Here is a 17,972-nt window from a genome sequence, read left to right as displayed (position 1 = left end):
GGCCACCTCTACAAAGTCTAAGTTAGTGGACAGTCTCTGCTTCCACTTGTGGGGTCTTTCACCTGAGCACTCACCACCTGCGGGGTCTCCTTCAGTGCAGTGTGAGCTCCTGAGGCAGGGACTTGGTCTAACTCATCTCTCAGTCCCCGTCGCTGAAGGGGCCCAGCGGTTCTGCAGGAAATGACTGTTGACAGGTGGACCTCCTGGGGTAGGGTCTTTGGAGGGAAGCAGCAGGACACTTTAAGGCCATGCAGGAGCTCTTTGAAGGATATTCTGAGCCAGCCTCTATTCTCAGTCCCCTCCGAAAGCCCTGAGATCTGGGAAGTGGGAGTGAGCAAGGCCAAGGGGCCAACCTGGGCATCAAGAACTTATCGGGTGGGAAGAGGACCTTTCTCCTCTGCGTGAGTCCTGGAGGGCTGAGACCACCACGGGAGTAGCAGGGATGTTAATGCCCACTGCGAGGAGAGCACAGCCCGGAGCTGGGGCGCAGAGTCTAGCGTTGGGAGCCCAGAACCAGGGACTCAGAACCCTGAGCGCAGCCTTAGGACTCGGGGAGCACAGCGCCCCAGCCCAGGGCTCAGGGCCCTGAGCCAGACCCCAAACGCAAACGCATAGTTTCGAGTGGGAAGCTCTGTACCCAGATGGCAGAAACCGCAGAGCACAGCAAGGAGCCGTGTTCCGAGTCCGGTTACTGGGGCCCGCGTCGCTTCCGCAGGCGCCACTGACCCGCTTTGCCAACAAGTGCTGCCGGTGCGCCCCGGGCAGCCTGCACCGAGAGGTGCTGAGCCCCGGGACCTCGAGCTGGGCCCCGATGGCAGCATGGGGGAGGGGGATCCTGGCGTGGAACCCGAGCCCCGGGCAAAAACAGAGCAGGGCTCCCAAAATAAACCCGAGCCCGCGCCAACGGCCTAGTGCTTTCTGGTGCTGAGGAGCTGCGTCCTCGCCCGGAGGGGCGCCACGGGTCCCTCTCCAGGGGGCTTACGACCCCTCCCCCGGTGACCTTTCCCCTTCCCTCCCTCCACACCCGTGCCCTGTGTTTACCGATTTGGGTTTCTTCTTGGGCGTGAGGTTGTCGTAGAAAGTCTTGGCTTCCTCCCAGCGCGGGGCCGCGGCGGTCTCTGCCCCCGGGCCGGGCTCGCGGGGCTCCCGGGGCTCTCCAGCGTCCATGCTCCGGCTGTGAGCCGGCCGGGCCGGAGCCGGCGACGGCGGAGACGCGGAGCTCGCAGGCCTGGGCTGCGGGAGCGAGGCGCGTCCCGGGCGCGAGAGGGGGGCGGGCAGCGGCCGGGAGTGTGGGAGAGTGGCCGTGCGAGCCCGCGGGAGGGCGGGGTGGGGCGGGGGTGCCAAAGCCGCCCGAGTGTTTCTGCTGTACGTGTGGCGGAGGACAGCTGAGCTCTCCTTCCCCGCCCGCCCCATCCGTAGTGAATGGGCTGGGGGTGGGGGCTGGCCTCTCTGGCTCTCAGGTGGAGGGCGCCTGAAGCGGGGCTTGCGGTCTGCTGCAGATTCGGGATTGGGAGGAGAGGGCAGGTCTAACAACTTTTCTTCCAGGATGGTGAATCTCAAAGAGAAAATGAAAAACTAGCTGCGCCCCGCCCCCAGCTAACCCTGGGGCCCTGAGCGGCGTCCCCTTCCCTCAAACCCTAGTCCATTCCGCGGAGAGGAAGGAGGAGGTGGATGGACAGCTCCGTCTACCAGCAGGAGCCCACTTCTAGCCGGGCCCAGGCTGGCAGCTCTCCTACAAAGGCAGAAGGGCTCTCCAAGTCCGTGTGGAGACTAGGCTCTCCTGTGCTTAGCAGGGGACCGAGACCTGAGAGACTCCCAGGAATTCTCTCTCCAGACCCGAGTTCTTGCTGGGCCCTCGATAGCCAGCAGGGGGGGCGCACTCCTAGGTCCCACCAGCCAACCTTGGGATGATTAGTTACAGGCTGCGAAGTGGCTGGAGGGAGGGAGGGTAGAAGAGGAGACTCAAAATCAAAGACTTTTGGACCATCATCCTAAAGTTTCAGGGCATTGCCCCCCCCAACCCTTGGAGGAAGAGCTCGTAATGCAGACACTAATGCCACCCACCCCAAGGCATGGGCCAGGAAACAGAGAAGGGGCATCTCTGTGTGAGCCTAGAAGTGTGCACAGGTGGGTGGGAGCAGCAGAAGAAAATATTGGCTTAGCCTGGTGTCAGCCTTGTTGGGGGTACAAATGAAGGAATCTGGACAGACAATAAAAAGTTTTAGGATTGGGGGAGTATATTTCCACTTGTTTTTCTCAAGGCTTAGTAGATTGTTTCCTTAGATGACCCCAAACTCTCTCCCATCCTGCCTGCCCTTTGGCAATGTGACTTTGACACTTCTTCCATCCAGAGGCAGAGTTGAATCTGAGTTGACCCACTGTCTGGCTGTAGAAGTGATGTTATAAAGTTTCCAAGCTTAAGCCTTAAGAGTCATTGCAGATTCCATTTTTGCCCTCTTGGAGGCCAGCTACTAGGTAAAGCAACTTGCTGGAAAGTCCACACTGTGAGGCAGAGTGGCCCTGGAGGAAAAGTAGCAAGCAGAGAACAGTAGTTTCCCCTGCCACAGTCGGCATCAATCGCCAGACATATGAATGCGGCCATCTTGGCTGTTCCAGCCCCAGCTCAGCTCCAGTGGGATGCTGCTGGATGAGTGACCCCAGCCATGAAGCAGGAAAACCTCCCAGCTGAGCCCAGCAAATCCACAGAATCATGAAAAAATAAATTGTCGTTGTTTTAGGCACTAAAATTTGGAGTAGCTTGTTACACAGCAATAAATAAGGACACTCTAGGAAGAGGTCAATTATCCTCAGAAGCCTCATGGAGGGGGAGGAGGAAGTCACTTAGGAAGTACCTGTAGGGTGTTTACTTGGGTGGGAGTGAGCACCTGATGCAAAAGTGAGCCATCCCCATGCTGTCCAGCGAACTTTGACCTGTGTGGCCTGGGTTGAAAAGTTGATCTGAGCCAGATTCCTCGTTTTCAGGAATTTGGAATTGGGAACCGGAGACTGGAAAATCAACCACAAGTGTGGAAGCTGAGGATGCTGTGAAATAGATTGGCTTCCAAGAGACCTAGATGAGTCTCAGCAAGCTGCAATTATGTGCAACATAAAAACTAAGAGGGGGTAGAAACTCTGCAAGCAGAATGAGCCAATCAGCAGATGAAGATGGGAGAAGATGTGCGGAAGGGAGTAGAGAACCCACAAAAGAGGAACCTTACTGCCCTGAGAGGGAGCTGACTCTGGTCCTGACAGTTTCCCAAGTCTCAGGTGAAGCCCTAGCTATAGTGCCCATCTCTATATTTCCATGAGATTCTCCACATCACTCCAACAAATGCCCCCCCCCCAAAAGTAGGTGGCTACTGGTTGTTTTTGTTGTTTTTTTCACTAGCCCACCCTCTTATTCCAGTAACTGGTCCTGCCTCCCTGCCTCCCTGCCTCCCTGCCTCCCTGGTCATAGGAGTAGGTGTGTGACCTCGACCTAGCCAACTGTAGAGCCCTATTTCCTTGGACACAGTGATTAAGCCAAAGATGAGCATGTGACCCCAACTGGGCCACTCTCCTCTCGTACTCTTATGCAGGGACGCTGGGAGATTTGGCTCTTTCTTCTTTGGGGTTGTTAATTTGGGACAATGTGATCTGGGAACCCATCTTACCCTAAGGCAGGTGAAAGAGCATGGGAGACCCCTTCTGGAGAGGACAGTGAGGTCACACACAGAGAAGTGAGCGGGGGTGGAAAGAGGGTGCAGCGCTGAGCCTCTGGATCCAGCAGAGCCTGAACTTCCCAATTACATGAGGCACTACACTTCCTTTTTTGCTTGAGCTTGTCTGAATTGGTTTTGTTCACTTGCAACACAAAGCCTCAACAAATCCAGTCGCCTTTACTTGGGGACTTACACATGTGCCCAGCTGAGCTGACAGGGAACCACATGGGAAGCTGTATGATAACCATGACGGACTGCTGTGTACACATGAGGAGCCAACTGTTTGAGGTTTGGGAGGGCTTCTCAGAGGAGATCACTGAGACGGGAGGATGACTGGGTGGCCAAGAGAGGGGCAATGGCTTGTGTACAGGTGCAGAAGCCTAAGAGATTCCTTAGGGAAATGGGGGACAATTCAGGGTGCTTCAAATGCAGGGTGAAGGAGAGGAAGGTGGAGGAAGAACAGGCTTTTGAAGTCAGCAGGTGAAAGGTCATGCAGGGCCTTGGGGGACTTTTTAAGGAGTTTATGATACTGAGAGCAGGGGGAGACTTTTGAATAGCTGACATAGTCAATTGTACACTTTGGGGAGATCACTTCGGTTTCTTTGGGGCAGAGAGCAAGCCTGAAAGCAGGAGGTGGACTAACCTGGGTTAGGGATGATGAGGGCCTAAGGAGATGGTAACCCAGGGCCTATGCACTCCAAGATAGGCAGGAGACAGGACTCCCCATCCCCCCAGTGTGGCTTCAGCTGGGAATAGCAGCCCCAAGTTCTCAGACTTCTGAGTCACCTCCTTAGGTTCATGGTTGCCCTGAGGCCAGGTCAGCCTCTTTCCTCCATCCTAATTGCTTCCTGCCAAGGAAGCTGGCCCCCTCCCAGCGTCCTTGAGAAAGCCCTTGTAAAAGTAATTGAGCGTTTCAGGAGGAAGCAGGCACCGGCAGCTGCCACTGCCCCCAACCCCAGGCAGGGAACAGTGCATCTCTGACTACTGAGGGTCTTCTGAGAGGAACATTTTCCACCAACTCCCATCCCCAACCCCTCCTATATCTGGGTCAGTGTAGGGGACCTCAGGGCTCTGGGCTGGGCTCCTACGAATGGTGTAACACACAGGTTACGCACTACACGATCTGAGCAGCAGGGCTCAGGGCTCCGCTTGTCAAGCTGTGCATCCTGGCTGTGTTTGTTCAGAAGTAGGGGTATATTTTTCTAATTAGCCCAAAGGTACCATTCATTGGTCTGGCTGCATACTTACGAAAATGATTCCACTCAGAGGGGGCCCCTTTTCCTAGTTAGTACACAGTGTACCACATGGACCATTGTAATCCTGGCTCACGACCTTTGTCCCCAACTGCCCACTATCTAGTCATTTGTGCTTTTATGATGCCTTCCCCTGGACAGAGGGAGAAGCTAAGCCTGACCATCTGCTGCCACTAACTCCCTTCCGGGCAAACTGGTCTGCCCACAGACCCATATATCAGCATCTGGTCTAGCCATAGATCACTGCACCAAGGGGTCCCACCAAAAGCTAAGCTGAACTAATCAGATTCTCTTGCATGAGAACTGGAACTAAGAGACACGGAGGGGCTTTGTCATTGCAGGTGAGTCTTTTTTTTTAATCCTCACCCGAGGACATATTTCTATTTATCTTCAGATAGAGTGTGAGGGAGAGAGAGAGAAACATCGATGTGAGAGAGACACATCAATTGGTTGCCTTCTGCATGACCCCGACCAGGGCCAGGGACTGAACTGCAACTGAGGTACGTTCCCCTGACTGGAATCAAACTTGTGACTCTGGTCTTCGGGCTGATGCTCTAACCACTGAGCCAAACCAGCCAGGGCTGCTGGTGAGTCTTGAGACAGAGTTAGGATGCAGCCACTTTGTGCCGGGAAACCACAGAAGACCGGAGCAAAACCAAGGAAAAGAGCACAGGTGTAAATATTGCCCAGTGGATGAGTCTGTGAAGCCCAGAGAAAAGAGAGGCTCATTCTTAGTTCTAGTTCACGTAAGACCCAGTCGTTGATTTTGCATCTTTAGGGTCCCTTATAATCTGCTCACCCCTTTCTCTGAACTATCGAGTGGGTCTCTGTTCCATGGAACCAAAGTCCTTGCTAGAACAAGGACCTCAGTCCCAAGGAGGTGCTGAGGTCCCCCCACTGAGTGAGCCCCATCTCTCCCCTCACCCAAGCCCTACCCCTGCTTAGAGAAGAGCAGGGATCCTCATCACAGTCACACCTTTTATTCACTGTCAGTGAAAAAAACACACCACACAGCACAGGGCTGAACAGTGAGGACAGTCACTGTGGGCACATCCAGGAGCAGCACAGCTGTAGGGGACAGGGGTCACAGTAGTGAATGAGTTGGGAGGCCCCCCTGTGCCACCCATCTCCCCACCCCCACCCCAGGCCTCAACACTTCCAGAGCCTCCACAAAGCAGGAAGGGTCAGACACCCTGGGAGGCCTGGTCCTGCCCCCACATTCTGGCAAAGGTAAAAGAAAACCCTGAAAATTTCAGGAAAAAAAAATCCCATGTTTTTCTGAGGCTTTTCAATTGCAATATTTGAATTTTTTTTTTCAAGACTGATGAATAAAACACGTAGGAAATATATTCTTGCCCCCACAGTGATCTCTAAAGTCAGCACAAAGCCTCACCCAGGGTGGATATTCAGGAAGTATTTGTTGCTTTAGTACATTTTTGTGTAAAAATATTTACAGTGTCAGCTTACTACCTTGCCTAGAAACCCCAGCTTATTCTCTTTCTTTCCCCTCTCCTCCTCCTCCTCCTCCTCCTCCTCTTCTTCTTCCTCTCTCTCTCTCTCTCTCTCTCTCTCTCTCTCTGTAGCAGAATGAATATCTACCTCTAGAGACTCTGCCATTGTCAGGAAAAGATAAAGTGCCTTTGCTTATGGGCTTACTTTTTCTTAATTTTTTATCTAAGGTAAGTTATGTAATCCTGACTACAGCTCAAAGGGCTGAAGTGGTCATCTGAAGTAGCCCTTGCTGATGCTTTTTAGAGATAAGAGGGAGCTCATCAATTAGACCAAAGGTTGAATGAGGACAGAATACATTTAGAAGACAGATCTGGAATCTTGCAATTCAGAGTTGCTGCAAGAAGATACAGAACTTCAAAGGAGACTTTGCACATATCAATGTTTCAACTGTGTATTTTTGAATCTATGTGAGTCATACTTTGATCTCTGCTAACCTTGTGCTCTGTGACAAGTCCCTCTCAGGGGGACAGAGATGGGAGGACTGCCTCTCTTCTCACAGTAGGGCCAGTGCTCTACCACAGGAGCTCCCAAGCACTGTCCTTGGGACATCAGGAGCATGCGGGAGCAAGGCCTGGTCCACCTGTGGCTCCTCTCATTGGCAAGATGGTGGTCCTGGTCCCTGGCCTGGCATTATGTATTCAATAGTATTGGGCTGTATGAAAATTTTTGACCTGACCAGCAAATATCAGCCAGGGGTACGTGTCCAAAAGCTTGGAGTGATCAAACATGCTCTCATAGGTAGGACTTGCCTATCAGCTGGGAAAAAACCACAGTTCTCTTAGGGAGGAAGATGATGGTGAAGACAGTGCAAGATGCTTCCAGGTTTCTGAGCCAGAGGCCTCCTAGGACGGAACTGACTTGTAGCAGAGCTGCCCAGAAACAGAAAACAAGATGCTTGAAAATGTGGGCACTTCAACCAAATTCCTATTTCTTTTTGGAAGACCACAGCCTCAGAAACTTCTTAGCAGGAAGCTTGTGAAAGACCAAAACCAACTTAGCTTGCCCCACAGTCAACCTCTGTACAACTCACAGTCAAATAAATGAGCAGGGGAGAGACTCTTAAGAGAAGAAACCTGCTTAGAACCTTGGATTCAAGTCTTGGCACTGTGCCACCTCCTGACTGTGCTTTTGCACAAGAGACTCCTGTTCTCTGTGCCTCAGTCTCCAAGTCCGGAGAAAGAAAAGGAAAATCCTCACTTCCTTAGGTGGTGAGTGTAGAATGAGATGAGGCAGATGGCAAGCCTTTGAAAGCCATGAAGTTCTGGGTGATTGGGAGTTGGGTTAGATTCAATGTTTGGGGAATAGGAACCCCACTTTGTAAAAAGCCTTCCATTGGAAGTGTCAGCTGAGCCAGGCTATTGAGTATCTGTATCTGTGGTGCTGACTGACAGCACAAGACACACCTAATGGCCAGCTCCTGAGAGCAATGGAGCATCCTTTGAGGCGTTACTGGATAAAAGCCTATTGGTTACTGCCTGAGGATGTGAATTCCCCAGCCTTACCACATGGCTGGTCATAGGCAGCATAGAAAGAGGGTGGCAACCCAGTGTCTTTGCTACCTCCAAGAGCAGCAAGAAGGAAGGTCCAGAGGAGTTTGGGACCCAAGGTCCGCATCCCCAAGAGCTTCCACCTGCAGAGAGGGAGGACAGGTGAACACTCAGAAGTAAAATACATACCACATTGCTTTCCTGCTGATACAATCCGCACCCCCCAACTCAGCAACCATTCCCTGTTCCCACCCTGGGCTGACAGCACCTGTGTACTAGACTGTTTTCACCAAGGGTTCAAGAGGAAATCAACTGCCACTGCACATCAAAACTAATTTCTGATCACAAGTAGCGGAGAAAGTAAAGTGAACGACTTGAAGAAGCAAGGTGAACGTTCTAGCAGTCAAAGCATGCAGCTGTATAGCTCATGGATCCAATATCAGAAAGCAGACATAAGAAAGCAAAGCCAGTGCACTTAGAAGATGATGAATTACCTGCCAGATTTAGGATTTGGGGTTAGGGAAGGCTTTTCAAATGGAGCATGCCCAGCACATTTGTAGGCATTTGGTCCATAAATACAGGCTGGCAGCCTAAACAGTGGCCAGGTGGTCCTCTTCTTCTAGCTCGTTCTGCTTCTGGAGCAGTGAGAGAACAAGTCCGTCCTTGAGACTGGAGCAAATCCAGAAAGGAACTACCGCGATGTGGGAAGTACATGGCCTCACTCCCAGCAAACCTTGTTTTTGTGTTTCCGAGGATAGCACCTAACCAGCAAAAGTATACAACAGAGTTGCTCACTGAATTGAAAAACATCAGCAAAAAGGAAGCAGCAGAAACTGCAGATGGTGTCAGCTCAGGATTTAGCCTGATAAGAAAAAGTGTTTTCTGGTGAGTTTGGTAGTATTTTCCCTTTTTTCTCATGAAAATTAACATTTCTATATTTATTTGATCAATTTACAAGAAATCGAATAATATAAAGTATGTTTTAATACCCTAAACTAATAAAATGACTTTAGCTCCTTTTAAGGGTACTAAAAAAATAAGTATTACATAAATTTAAATTTTTCTCAAAACTCCCACTCACAGGGTTCCTAGACTTCCAAACACTTCTCATTTATCCTTCTGCAGTTCTGCGTAGAACTGAGTGGAAAGAGTTAATAGCTTCTCTCAAACTAACCAGCCTTACTGCACCCTCCGCTCAGCTCTGCTCGACGTCCCCATCTGAGACTGACCGCTGGGAGTCTGCCTCGCCACTCTATGAGCTTCCAGAGGGCACGGAATGTGTCTTGCAGACTACCATATTCTTAGCACCTAGAGGTGCCCGACATCGAACAGCTGCTCAATAAATGTTAGCTGAAGAAAGGACTGAATGAACGCTCCAAAGACAGGGGCCAGAGGGGCCAGGGAGAGTCGAGGGTCAGGGCAGAGACCACTTTTAAGGGATCTGGGTCCTCAACAAAGGACAGACCCAATTTGGCCCTTTAACTGGGGTATGTGGGACCACATCCTATATAGTATAATCCCAAGAACAGACTTCCAAAGCAGAACCCCAACCTCCTTCCTTAACCCTGCTTGTAGGGGCAAAAGCCAACTCCCCTATGCCCAGTGAATGTTAAGTGTGGGCCAAGACTGGGGGTGGCACGAGACCACAGGATACCTGAGGATCTTTTTTCCAGGGTGAGGTGGTCCCTCAAAGATCTTGATTGAGGAAAGCAAGGGCTTGGGCACTGGGGTGAGTAGGCCAGAGAGTGAGGCTAGAGTACCCCCTTCCAGGGAGGTGAGGGCCAGCCAGAGAGATCATGGGATTGGGAGGTGGCCACGCTCCTCCTGGCCAGGGGCCCTGCCCCTCACCAGCCTTTGCTCTCTACTTCTGCATGTCACACTGCAGCAGTAGCACAATGGATGGGTCACTCTTGGCCGCCTCCTTGAACTCCTCCAGAGTAATCTGGTCATCCTTATCCTGGTCCATCTTCTTGAAGATCTTGTCCACACGCTGCTGGGGCGTGAGCCCATCCTGGTTCATGCGCATCATGATCACGGTGCCCACCATCTTGTAGATAGCCTGGTGAGGCACAGGGGGCAGGGAGGATTGGGGGTGAATGAAAGGGGTCTGCGAGTGGGCAGGGAGAACACTGAGAAACGGTGAGGATGTTGGAAGGTGATGTATGGTCATTAAGACAGGATGTTTAATGAACATCTCACACAAACACGTCTAAAACCCTGCTCTTCTCCAACCGGCTCCTCCCCAGGCATTTCGTCTCAGGAAACAGCAAATTCATTCTTCTAGTTGTTCACACCAAACATTTTGACACCATTCTTGACTCTCCTTCTCTCACACCCACATCCAATCCTTCAGCAGCCCTGATTTTGCCAAAAATCCCATATCCAACCACTTCCACTGACTGTTCCTCGGTGGCTGTCACCTCCATCAGCTCGTGACTGGGCTGCTGTGGAAGTCTCCTAACTAGTCTCCCTGCTTCTGATGGTCTCCCACCCCCCTTAGTCTATTCTCCACCCAGATAAGAGAGGGCGCTTATTAGCTTCCCATCTAACTCATAATAAGTCTCTACCCGAGACTATGAGATGCTAAGTGACTGGGCTCCTGGCTGCCTATCTGACCCCCTTCCTATCACTCTCCTCTGGCTCACTTCTCTCTACCACCCTGGCCTCTTGACCACTCCTTGAACATGGCAAACAGAATCTAACCTCAGGGTCTTTGCATTTACTGTTACCTGTGCATAGAACACTTGTCCCCAGACATCTACGAGGCTAGCTCCCTCACCTTATCCAGGTTGCTGCTCACATTTCACCTCATAAAACGGCTTTCCTTCCATTGCTCCCTCTCCCCTTTCCTTTGCTTATCTTCTTCCCAACACTTACTGTCTGACTTAGCATAGGGTTTTTGTCGTTGTTGTTTTAAAGATTTCCCTCTAGAAAAAAACGTCCCCCGAAAGCAGGAACTCTGAACAGTGCCTGGCCCGTGGCAGGCACGGGATACATACTTGTGGAAAGAATAACTAGCTAAGAGAACTTAGGCCCTGGATCTGAATCATGAACCACCGCTTGCTACGTTTCTGACAGTACCTACCCGGTACTGTCCCATCACCAAGCGCCCAACCCATCTAGTTAGCCACTGACTCCTGGGAGGCGGGATCTGGGCAGGGGTGCGGTGGGAGCAGCAAGGACGCCCCGAGGCCCAGAGGAGCGCGGCTGGAGCGGGCGGCGCCAGCGAAGGGCCTGGCCCCGAAGACCGGGCGCGCCACCCAGCACATGCCGGCCTCTCGGACCCGCCCCAGCGCACCTCGATGATCTCCAGCATCTCCAGGCGTGTGATGCGCCCGTCGCCGTCCAGGTCGTACATCTCAAAGGCCCAGTTGAGTTTCTGCTCGAAGCTGCCTCGGGAAGTGACCGAAAGGGCGCAGATGAACTCCCGGAAGTCGATGGTGCCGTCGCCGTTCTTGTCGAAGGTGCGGAAAGCGTGCTGCGCAAACTTGGAGGCGTCGCCGTAGGGGAAGAACTGAGGCGGGGACGCAGGGCGTTGAGGCGCCGGGACAGCCTGGCCTCCCGTCCGGCCCACCCACTGGGGTTGCCTGGCCCCGCCCCTGGGGTACCTGGCTCCGCCCCGCCCCGCCCATTCGGCCCCGCCCCGCCCGCTTGGCCCGCCCCCTGGGTGTCTGGCCCCGCCCCGCCCGTTCGGCCCGCCCCGGTGGTGCCTGGCTCCGCCCCTAGGGTGCCCCGTCCACACACCCAGACCCGCACACCTTGATGTAGAGCTGCTGGAACTCCTCCAGGTTGAGGATGCCGCTGGGGCAGTCCTTCAGGAAGCCCTTGTACCACTGCTTCAGCTCCTGCTCGCTGAACTCGGTGTTCTGAACCAGGTCCTCCAGCACCTCTGGGGCCAGCTTGCTGTTGGTCTTCCCCATGGCGGGGCCTGGGGGATAGGCGCAAGGCCCTCACCTCAGTCGCGGTCCTCCAAGTCCCGTAGAGCAGGGTTCACTTTCTCTGTAACAGCCCCCACCCTCCTTCCACAGCAGGGCGGGTATCCCTCCTCTCACCAGCACCCTCAACAAGCCCGTCTTCCTACAGCTGGGCTCTACCCTTCACCACATCCCTTCTCATCGGAGCTCCTATCTCCCCAATCCGCCCCTCCCCCCAACACAGGGGCGGTCCCTTCCCCTCATTCCCCTCCCCCATAAAAGGGCCTCCATAGTAGGCCACTCCTCTCTCCTCATGCAGGTTTCCTCCCTTGGCACCCAGGACCTCTTAGCCTTTCAGGTCTCAGCTGTCCTCCTTTTCACTGACTGTGCTGCATGCCACAATCTTCATCCTCTCCTCTCCTGTTTACACCTTCCATAGCTCCCCACACCCACAGAATAGAGTCTTAATTCTCTCCTTGCTGGTCAGAGCTTTCACACTCAGCCCCACCTGCCTCTGCAGGCTTCCCTCCTACCAGGGACCCAAGGCAGGTTCCTCCTGTGTCCTCCCTGGCACCGTCTCCCAAGTTCTTCAAGGCCTTCCAGGCCATCCCAACAGGAAGCTTCTCTCCCTATTTCTTCTGTACAGATAGAAGTCCTAGGTGGTAGCATTGATGACCCTGATTATATTCTGCTCTTCATTAGTTCATTCATTCCCTGAGCATTTGTTGAGGCTGACTATATGCTAGGCTCTGTGCTAGCTAGTCATGGGGATAAAGTAGACACGAGCCAACTTTCAATAACTCATAATTAGGTCAAAGAGATAGGTGACTGATTGTAGAGGGTCTTCAATCCATGCCAAGGAGTTCAGCCTTTACCCGAAGGGGACAGAAGCTCCTGGGACTTTAAAGCAATGGCTAGGAAGATAGCGTTCATTCCACAACCTTTACAGAATGCTTACAATGCGGCAAGTCCTGAACTAGGTGCTGGGGACCCAGGGAGAAGGAATGTGTTTTAGAATTTTTCCTTTGGCTACAGTGTGCAAGATAACCTGGGTGGAGGGAGAGCAGAGGGGCTTGCTGCATGGTTCAGGTGAGAGATGATGGCACTAGGGTAAAGGTTGTGAGAAGATGAGGATGGAGTGGGCATTGGCAGGACTTGGTGACTGAATGGAGGGAGGGTGAGAGGGACGGAGGAATTTAGGCAGATGCTCAGATTTGGCTTTGAGTGGATGGAAGTTGTGTTGCTGAGAAACAAGTTTGGGGCGGATGTTGAGTCAGTCCTCAGCTGGAACATGAGACCCTCAGATAGCCTGTGCCAGAAGTGTTTGCAGATGGGGTACAGTCTTCGGCAGGAAGCTTGGCCAGAGTGATGCTTCACCAGGCCCTGAAGGCTAGGTGGACACTCCTGTCTGAACTCCATGGGAGGCATGTCCCTCCAGAGCTTGAGTTTCCCAGGACATTGCCTGGGAGGTGACTTTGACCTGCCTGGAGTCTTTGGAAGGGCACCAGACTCCAACCCCAGCATAGCCTGTCATGAAAATACTCTGGAAAAGGAAGCCCTCAGGCCAGAAGAAGGAATGCCACTGTTACAGCCCACCCCAGGCAAGTGTGGCTTCTAATCTTTGCTGCTGGGAGTGCCATAAACATGCAGCGATGATCTGTTCCATGCCCCCTCCCTTGCTGCCTGACCTCAGGTTAGATACAGGATATCTCTAGGCCTCAGATTCCCCCCATGGACCATGAGGAAGATCAAAGAGCAGTTGGGGTCACTACATCCCCCCCTACCAAACCACCCTCAGAGGATGAGGAGTCCCATATGTCCCCAGAAGAAGACAGAGAGGGGGGTGCATGCCATCTTCAGGAACCTGGAACTGTGGAGTTCAAAATAGCTGCACGGGGCAAAAGTCCAGGACGTTTCTGGAACACCATGGGCAGGAGGAGGCAGGCTTCAAACCCAGCTGCCCCCTCAAGTCTAAAGCACACTGAAGACTCAGGGTATAGTCTAGGAAGCCAGAGAACCCAGATGTGGGTGTCTGATGGGGGAAGCAGAGCCTCTTCCGCCGTCTCCTATAGAATGTGCCTCTCTGTCTGTGTCAGGTGCAGGGTGTGGGTGGGAGTATGTCAATGTATGAGACTGCAAATCTGTCAGAGCGCACAGTCTCTGTGTGTGTCATGGAGTCTGTGTGGCTCTCACCTTCTGCCCCTTTTCTCTCCCCCAACTCTATGTCTCCTGATGCCATACCTGTTCCTGACCCCCATTTGGTCCCAGGCCCACTAAGGACTATGTCTCCTCCTTCATTTCTCCTTATTCCTTCTACTGCTCTTAGATTAGCAGGCCAAAGCTTGTGGTGCCCTTTAAGATGATCCCCTTATGTTAGTGAAAACCCAGAGAGAGGAGAAAACTAGCTCAGAGTTATGCAGCAGGTCAATGGAAGAACCCAGATAAGCACCTAAGCTGAATCCATGCTTCTGCCTGAACCGCTCCCTCCAAATCATGGCTACTCTTGTCCAGTACAGGCCTTCCCCACTCCTGCCTGCCTTTTGCAAAAACCATCGCTCTGATCTCCCTCTTAGCCTCAGTGGGACCATCTTGCTGAGCTCCAGGTCACGGTGTCTGACACTCCGGAAATATCTACCCCTTGGGGTAGCTCACCAGCATCTCTAACCAAGCACATCTACAACCAGATTTGTCTTCAGCCTGTGGCTGTTCTCTGTCCATCACCTCTTCCTTCTTAGTTACCATCTTAGTTAACTTTAGTTTCCCCCTCTCCCTTCTCCCTAGGTCCAACTTGCCACCAAGTCTTATTATTCCTTCTTTTGAAGTGTTCCTGGAACTTTCACTGTGTCCTCTCTCTCCCCATAGTCCGGCAAGGGGCTCAGCTGAGGGGGCTGAAATCCAGCTCAGGCATTGCTTGGCAAGCTATGTCTGTGGGCTCAACTGCCTCAGAGGAAGTGCCTTTCTTCTAATTTCTCTTTTCAGAGGGAACGTCTTTTCTGATTTTGCCCAGAAGTACAATAGAGACTAGAGATGGCCATGCCTACAGGCCCCCTCAAACTCCAGAATCCCCTAGAATCTGGTGTCAAGGTGCCCACCTGTCTAGCCTCACCTCCCACTGCTCCCCTGATAACTATATACTCCTTTCAAGCCAAGCTTCTCACAGCCAGAACCTACCTCACCTATTGCTTAGCTGTTTTCCTCTCCCCTAATATTCTTCCTTCTCTTCTGGACTCACGCAGTTATAATCAGTCAGCAGGCCTGGCTGAATCTCACTGCCTATGATCAACCTCTCCCCACCAGGAAGTGGACAGTCCGCAGCATGGGGGCAGCATTTTGGGCATAAGTAGACCCCGTGAGGCTGTGGAGTTGAGCCCCACGAGTACGTAGACCTCAGAGCTTCTGACCCTCTAAAATTTTAGAATGGAACCTGATTTGGGAGACCTTTGCATTAAACCCTTTCCTCAACCAGAAAAAGTTCTTCAGGCCTTTTTGCTCAACGTCAAGGAGCTTATTCCCTCCCAGTATAACCCAGTCCACTTTGGAGAAGCTTAGAGAGTGAGAGAAGTGCTTTTCCCATTGCTCTTAAGTTTTCCCTCTTGTAACTGCCCCACATGGGTCTGCTCTGTCCCTCTGTGGCTGCACCCAACTGCCCTGCAGAGACCTAGGGGCAGTGCCTGGAACCCAGCAATGTTCAGTGAACGTCCCTTGGTGGATTACATGAGAGGGGCAGAAACCTCTTTTTCCTCCATAGAATGGCCGGAGACTGTTTATCTGTGTTCTCCTGCCATTGCACCAACTTCAGAGACAATGGAAGCCAGACCCAGTGAAAGGAAGGGTTCACCCAAGGTAAAGTGGAGCCCATCAGCAGCAAGGCAAAGGCCAGAATGCACTGGGGACATGTTCTGTTGGCACTGCAGCCCTGCTAATCTTGCACAGACTCCTATGCCTACCTCTTGCGGGCTGCCCTCCAGTTGTGAAGGAGCTGGCATAGGGCCATACACAAAGCCGCTGCCCTCTGTGCCCAGAGACTTCTTCCAGAGGGCAGAGCTCAGGGTTGTGGGCTTCAGATGGGGAGGTGGAGTGAGGGTGGGAGGGACCAAGGGATTCAATAATCCCACACCCTCACCCAGCTTCAGAGAAGCTGGTGCTGAGACGGTTGCCATGGTGACAACAGCTCCCTGGTCAGGAGATTTTTCTCTTTCCTCTCCTTCCTTTGCTCTTCTCCAAGCAGCAGCCATAGTAGCAGCAGCCAGGTTTTCTCCCTCTCCTTGTTAATGAGAGGCAGGGGATGATAAACAAAGGGTAGGCCGTGTTGACCCCCTCTACCTTTGAGCTGTCCATGCCATGTGGCTGCTGGTCTAGGAGGGACTCTTAACAGTGAAGAAGGGGCCTAGGCCTGGGTGAGAAGAAATGTCCCTTCATTGAGGACTAAAGCACCCCCTCTCTGAAACATCCTCATGGTTCAGGGATAGAAGGAAAGGGTTCTGTTTTCTCATAATCAGCTGTAGAACCAGAGTGTGTCACTGTCGGAAGGCCATTCAAGATCATCTCATCCAGGCCACCCTCAGTCCCGACCCCTTCCCCATTTCAAGAAGGATCACAGACGGAAGTGACTTGGCCAAAGTCAGATAGCACTGAGGAAAAAGCAAGATCTGAACCCAGCTCTTCTGCCCTCCAGGCTCAGGGCATCTTAGGGAAAGGAGCAACACAGTCCACATGGAGCTTTGGCACAGTCCCTGCAGAGCAGCAGGAAGATAGGAACTCAGAGGGAGTGACTGGGCACAAGATGGCCAGAAAGAGTACAGAATAGAAAGATACTTGAAAGGAAGAATGAGAGGACTTGGTGCTTTGGCTGCAAGGGATGAGGGGAATGGAGAAGGTTGGGACCTTGGCAGCAGTGACTATAGGTATGGGTGGTCTGCTGGGGGGTGGAGTCCCTGGTTCATCCTCCAACCAGGATGAAAGAGGCCATACATGGGGCCTCTGCCTAGCACTGAGATCTTAGTGAGGGGGTGCTGTTGAGAGAGTGTTGTGAGGAGGAGAAGTGAGGAAGGGGGGCTGAGTTTTTTGAGGGGTTGGGGAAAGATGAGCTGCTGGGTGATGTGGATGGAAGCTCTCTGTGGAGATGAGAGGTTGCCATGAGACTGGGTGGACTACCTATCTCCAAAGGAGGGAGGTTGACTGGTGCCTCCTCTAGTACCAGCAACACTGCACCCCCAGGTGTGTGTGTGTGTGTGTGTTGGGGGCCAGAGCAGTGGTTGTTTCTACCTGAACTGGGGATGGGAAACAACTCTGCCTCCTTTCCTGGGACCCATGGGGCCTGGACTTGGGTGGAGGTCCCGCCTCCAGATGCTGCCCCCTATGGCAGAACCTGGGGTCAAGGAAATGAATCAGAGAGGGCAGGAGATGAGGATGGGAATGGACAGTGGAAGGGGAGGGGTCAAGGGCCTCCGCCCAGACCCTCCCGCATTACCTGAGGCCGCTCGCCGGGTCGTTAGATGGCTCCGAGCTTCCGCTGGCCTCGGACACCGAGATTGGCTCTCGGGTTGGCAGTCAGGTTCTCCGAGGTCCGCGCCGGAGCCGCCTCCCAGCTCTTGTATCACTATGTGTCTCTCGGAGGCGACACTATTTGCATAAGCCCCACCTCACCCCCGGCAGATTTGGCGTTGATTGGCTCCGCTGGGGCGAAGTGGCAGGCGGGGTTTCAGGTGGGGACCCGGTGGGCAGTGAGGCCCTGCTGCAGGAGCGCGCCCCGCCCCCCGCGCTGACCTTCCCGGAGTATCCAGGAAGGAAGAGAGCAGGACCCCCATCTGTACCCCGCCCTGAGGCTCAGACCCCAGGCCACAACCTGGGTTGAAAAGTGTCGACGATTGAAGTGGATTCGCAAAAACAACCGCACGGTTGCTATAGAAACGGGAGAGCCACAGCCGAGTCTCTAACTCTTCCCTTCCTGGGCCCCAGAGGGGGTGGGGATGGAAAAGGGGATGAGTCACAATATGTGACCCCCTCTGCATCCCACCCGAATTTGGAGGAAGGCCCCGAGGAGCTGTGTAGGGGAGGGAAGAGACCGGGTGGTCTGCAGCTCACGCCTTCGCATCACCCCTCCGA

The 17,972-nt window shown here is 53.1% G+C and overlaps 1 protein-coding gene across 1 annotated transcript; it reads right to left on the bottom strand.

The window, feature by feature from the left end:
- Positions 1 to 9,006: 9,006 nt before the first annotated feature.
- On the bottom strand, positions 9,007 to 17,458 carry HPCAL4 (hippocalcin like 4). The gene is made up of 4 exons (XM_036256586.1): positions 17,338 to 17,458; positions 11,712 to 11,881; positions 11,252 to 11,467; positions 9,007 to 10,012 (listed from the first exon to the last, which is right to left on the bottom strand). Exons 2-4 carry the CDS (start codon positions 11,871 to 11,873, stop codon positions 9,815 to 9,817), a joined length of 576 nt encoding a protein of 191 aa, XP_036112479.1. The 5' UTR covers positions 11,874 to 11,881; positions 17,338 to 17,458; the 3' UTR covers positions 9,007 to 9,814.
- Positions 17,459 to 17,972: the final 514 nt, after the last annotated feature.

Source organism: Molossus molossus, unplaced genomic scaffold (genome assembly GCF_014108415.1).
Source record: "Molossus molossus isolate mMolMol1 unplaced genomic scaffold, mMolMol1.p scaffold_m16_p_12, whole genome shotgun sequence".
Lineage (NCBI taxonomy): Eukaryota > Metazoa > Chordata > Mammalia > Chiroptera > Molossidae > Molossus > Molossus molossus.
The sequence above is the reverse complement of the archived record's forward strand: the minus strand, read 5'-3'. Positions and strand labels throughout refer to the sequence as shown.

Bases quoted from the DNA above. Each gene is read 5' to 3' on its own strand.
- HPCAL4 (XM_036256586.1), bottom strand. From the start codon at position 11,873: ATGGGGAAGACCAACAGCAAGCTGGCCCCAGAGGTGCTGGAGGACCTG. The intron at 11,468-11,711 runs GTGTGCGGGTCT...TCCCCGCCTCAG, and splicing joins TCCAGCAGCTCTACATCAAG to TTCTTCCCCTACGGCGACGC. The intron at 10,013-11,251 runs GTGCGCTGGGGC...GTGCCTCACCAG, and splicing joins AGATGCTGGAGATCATCGAG to GCTATCTACAAGATGGTGGG.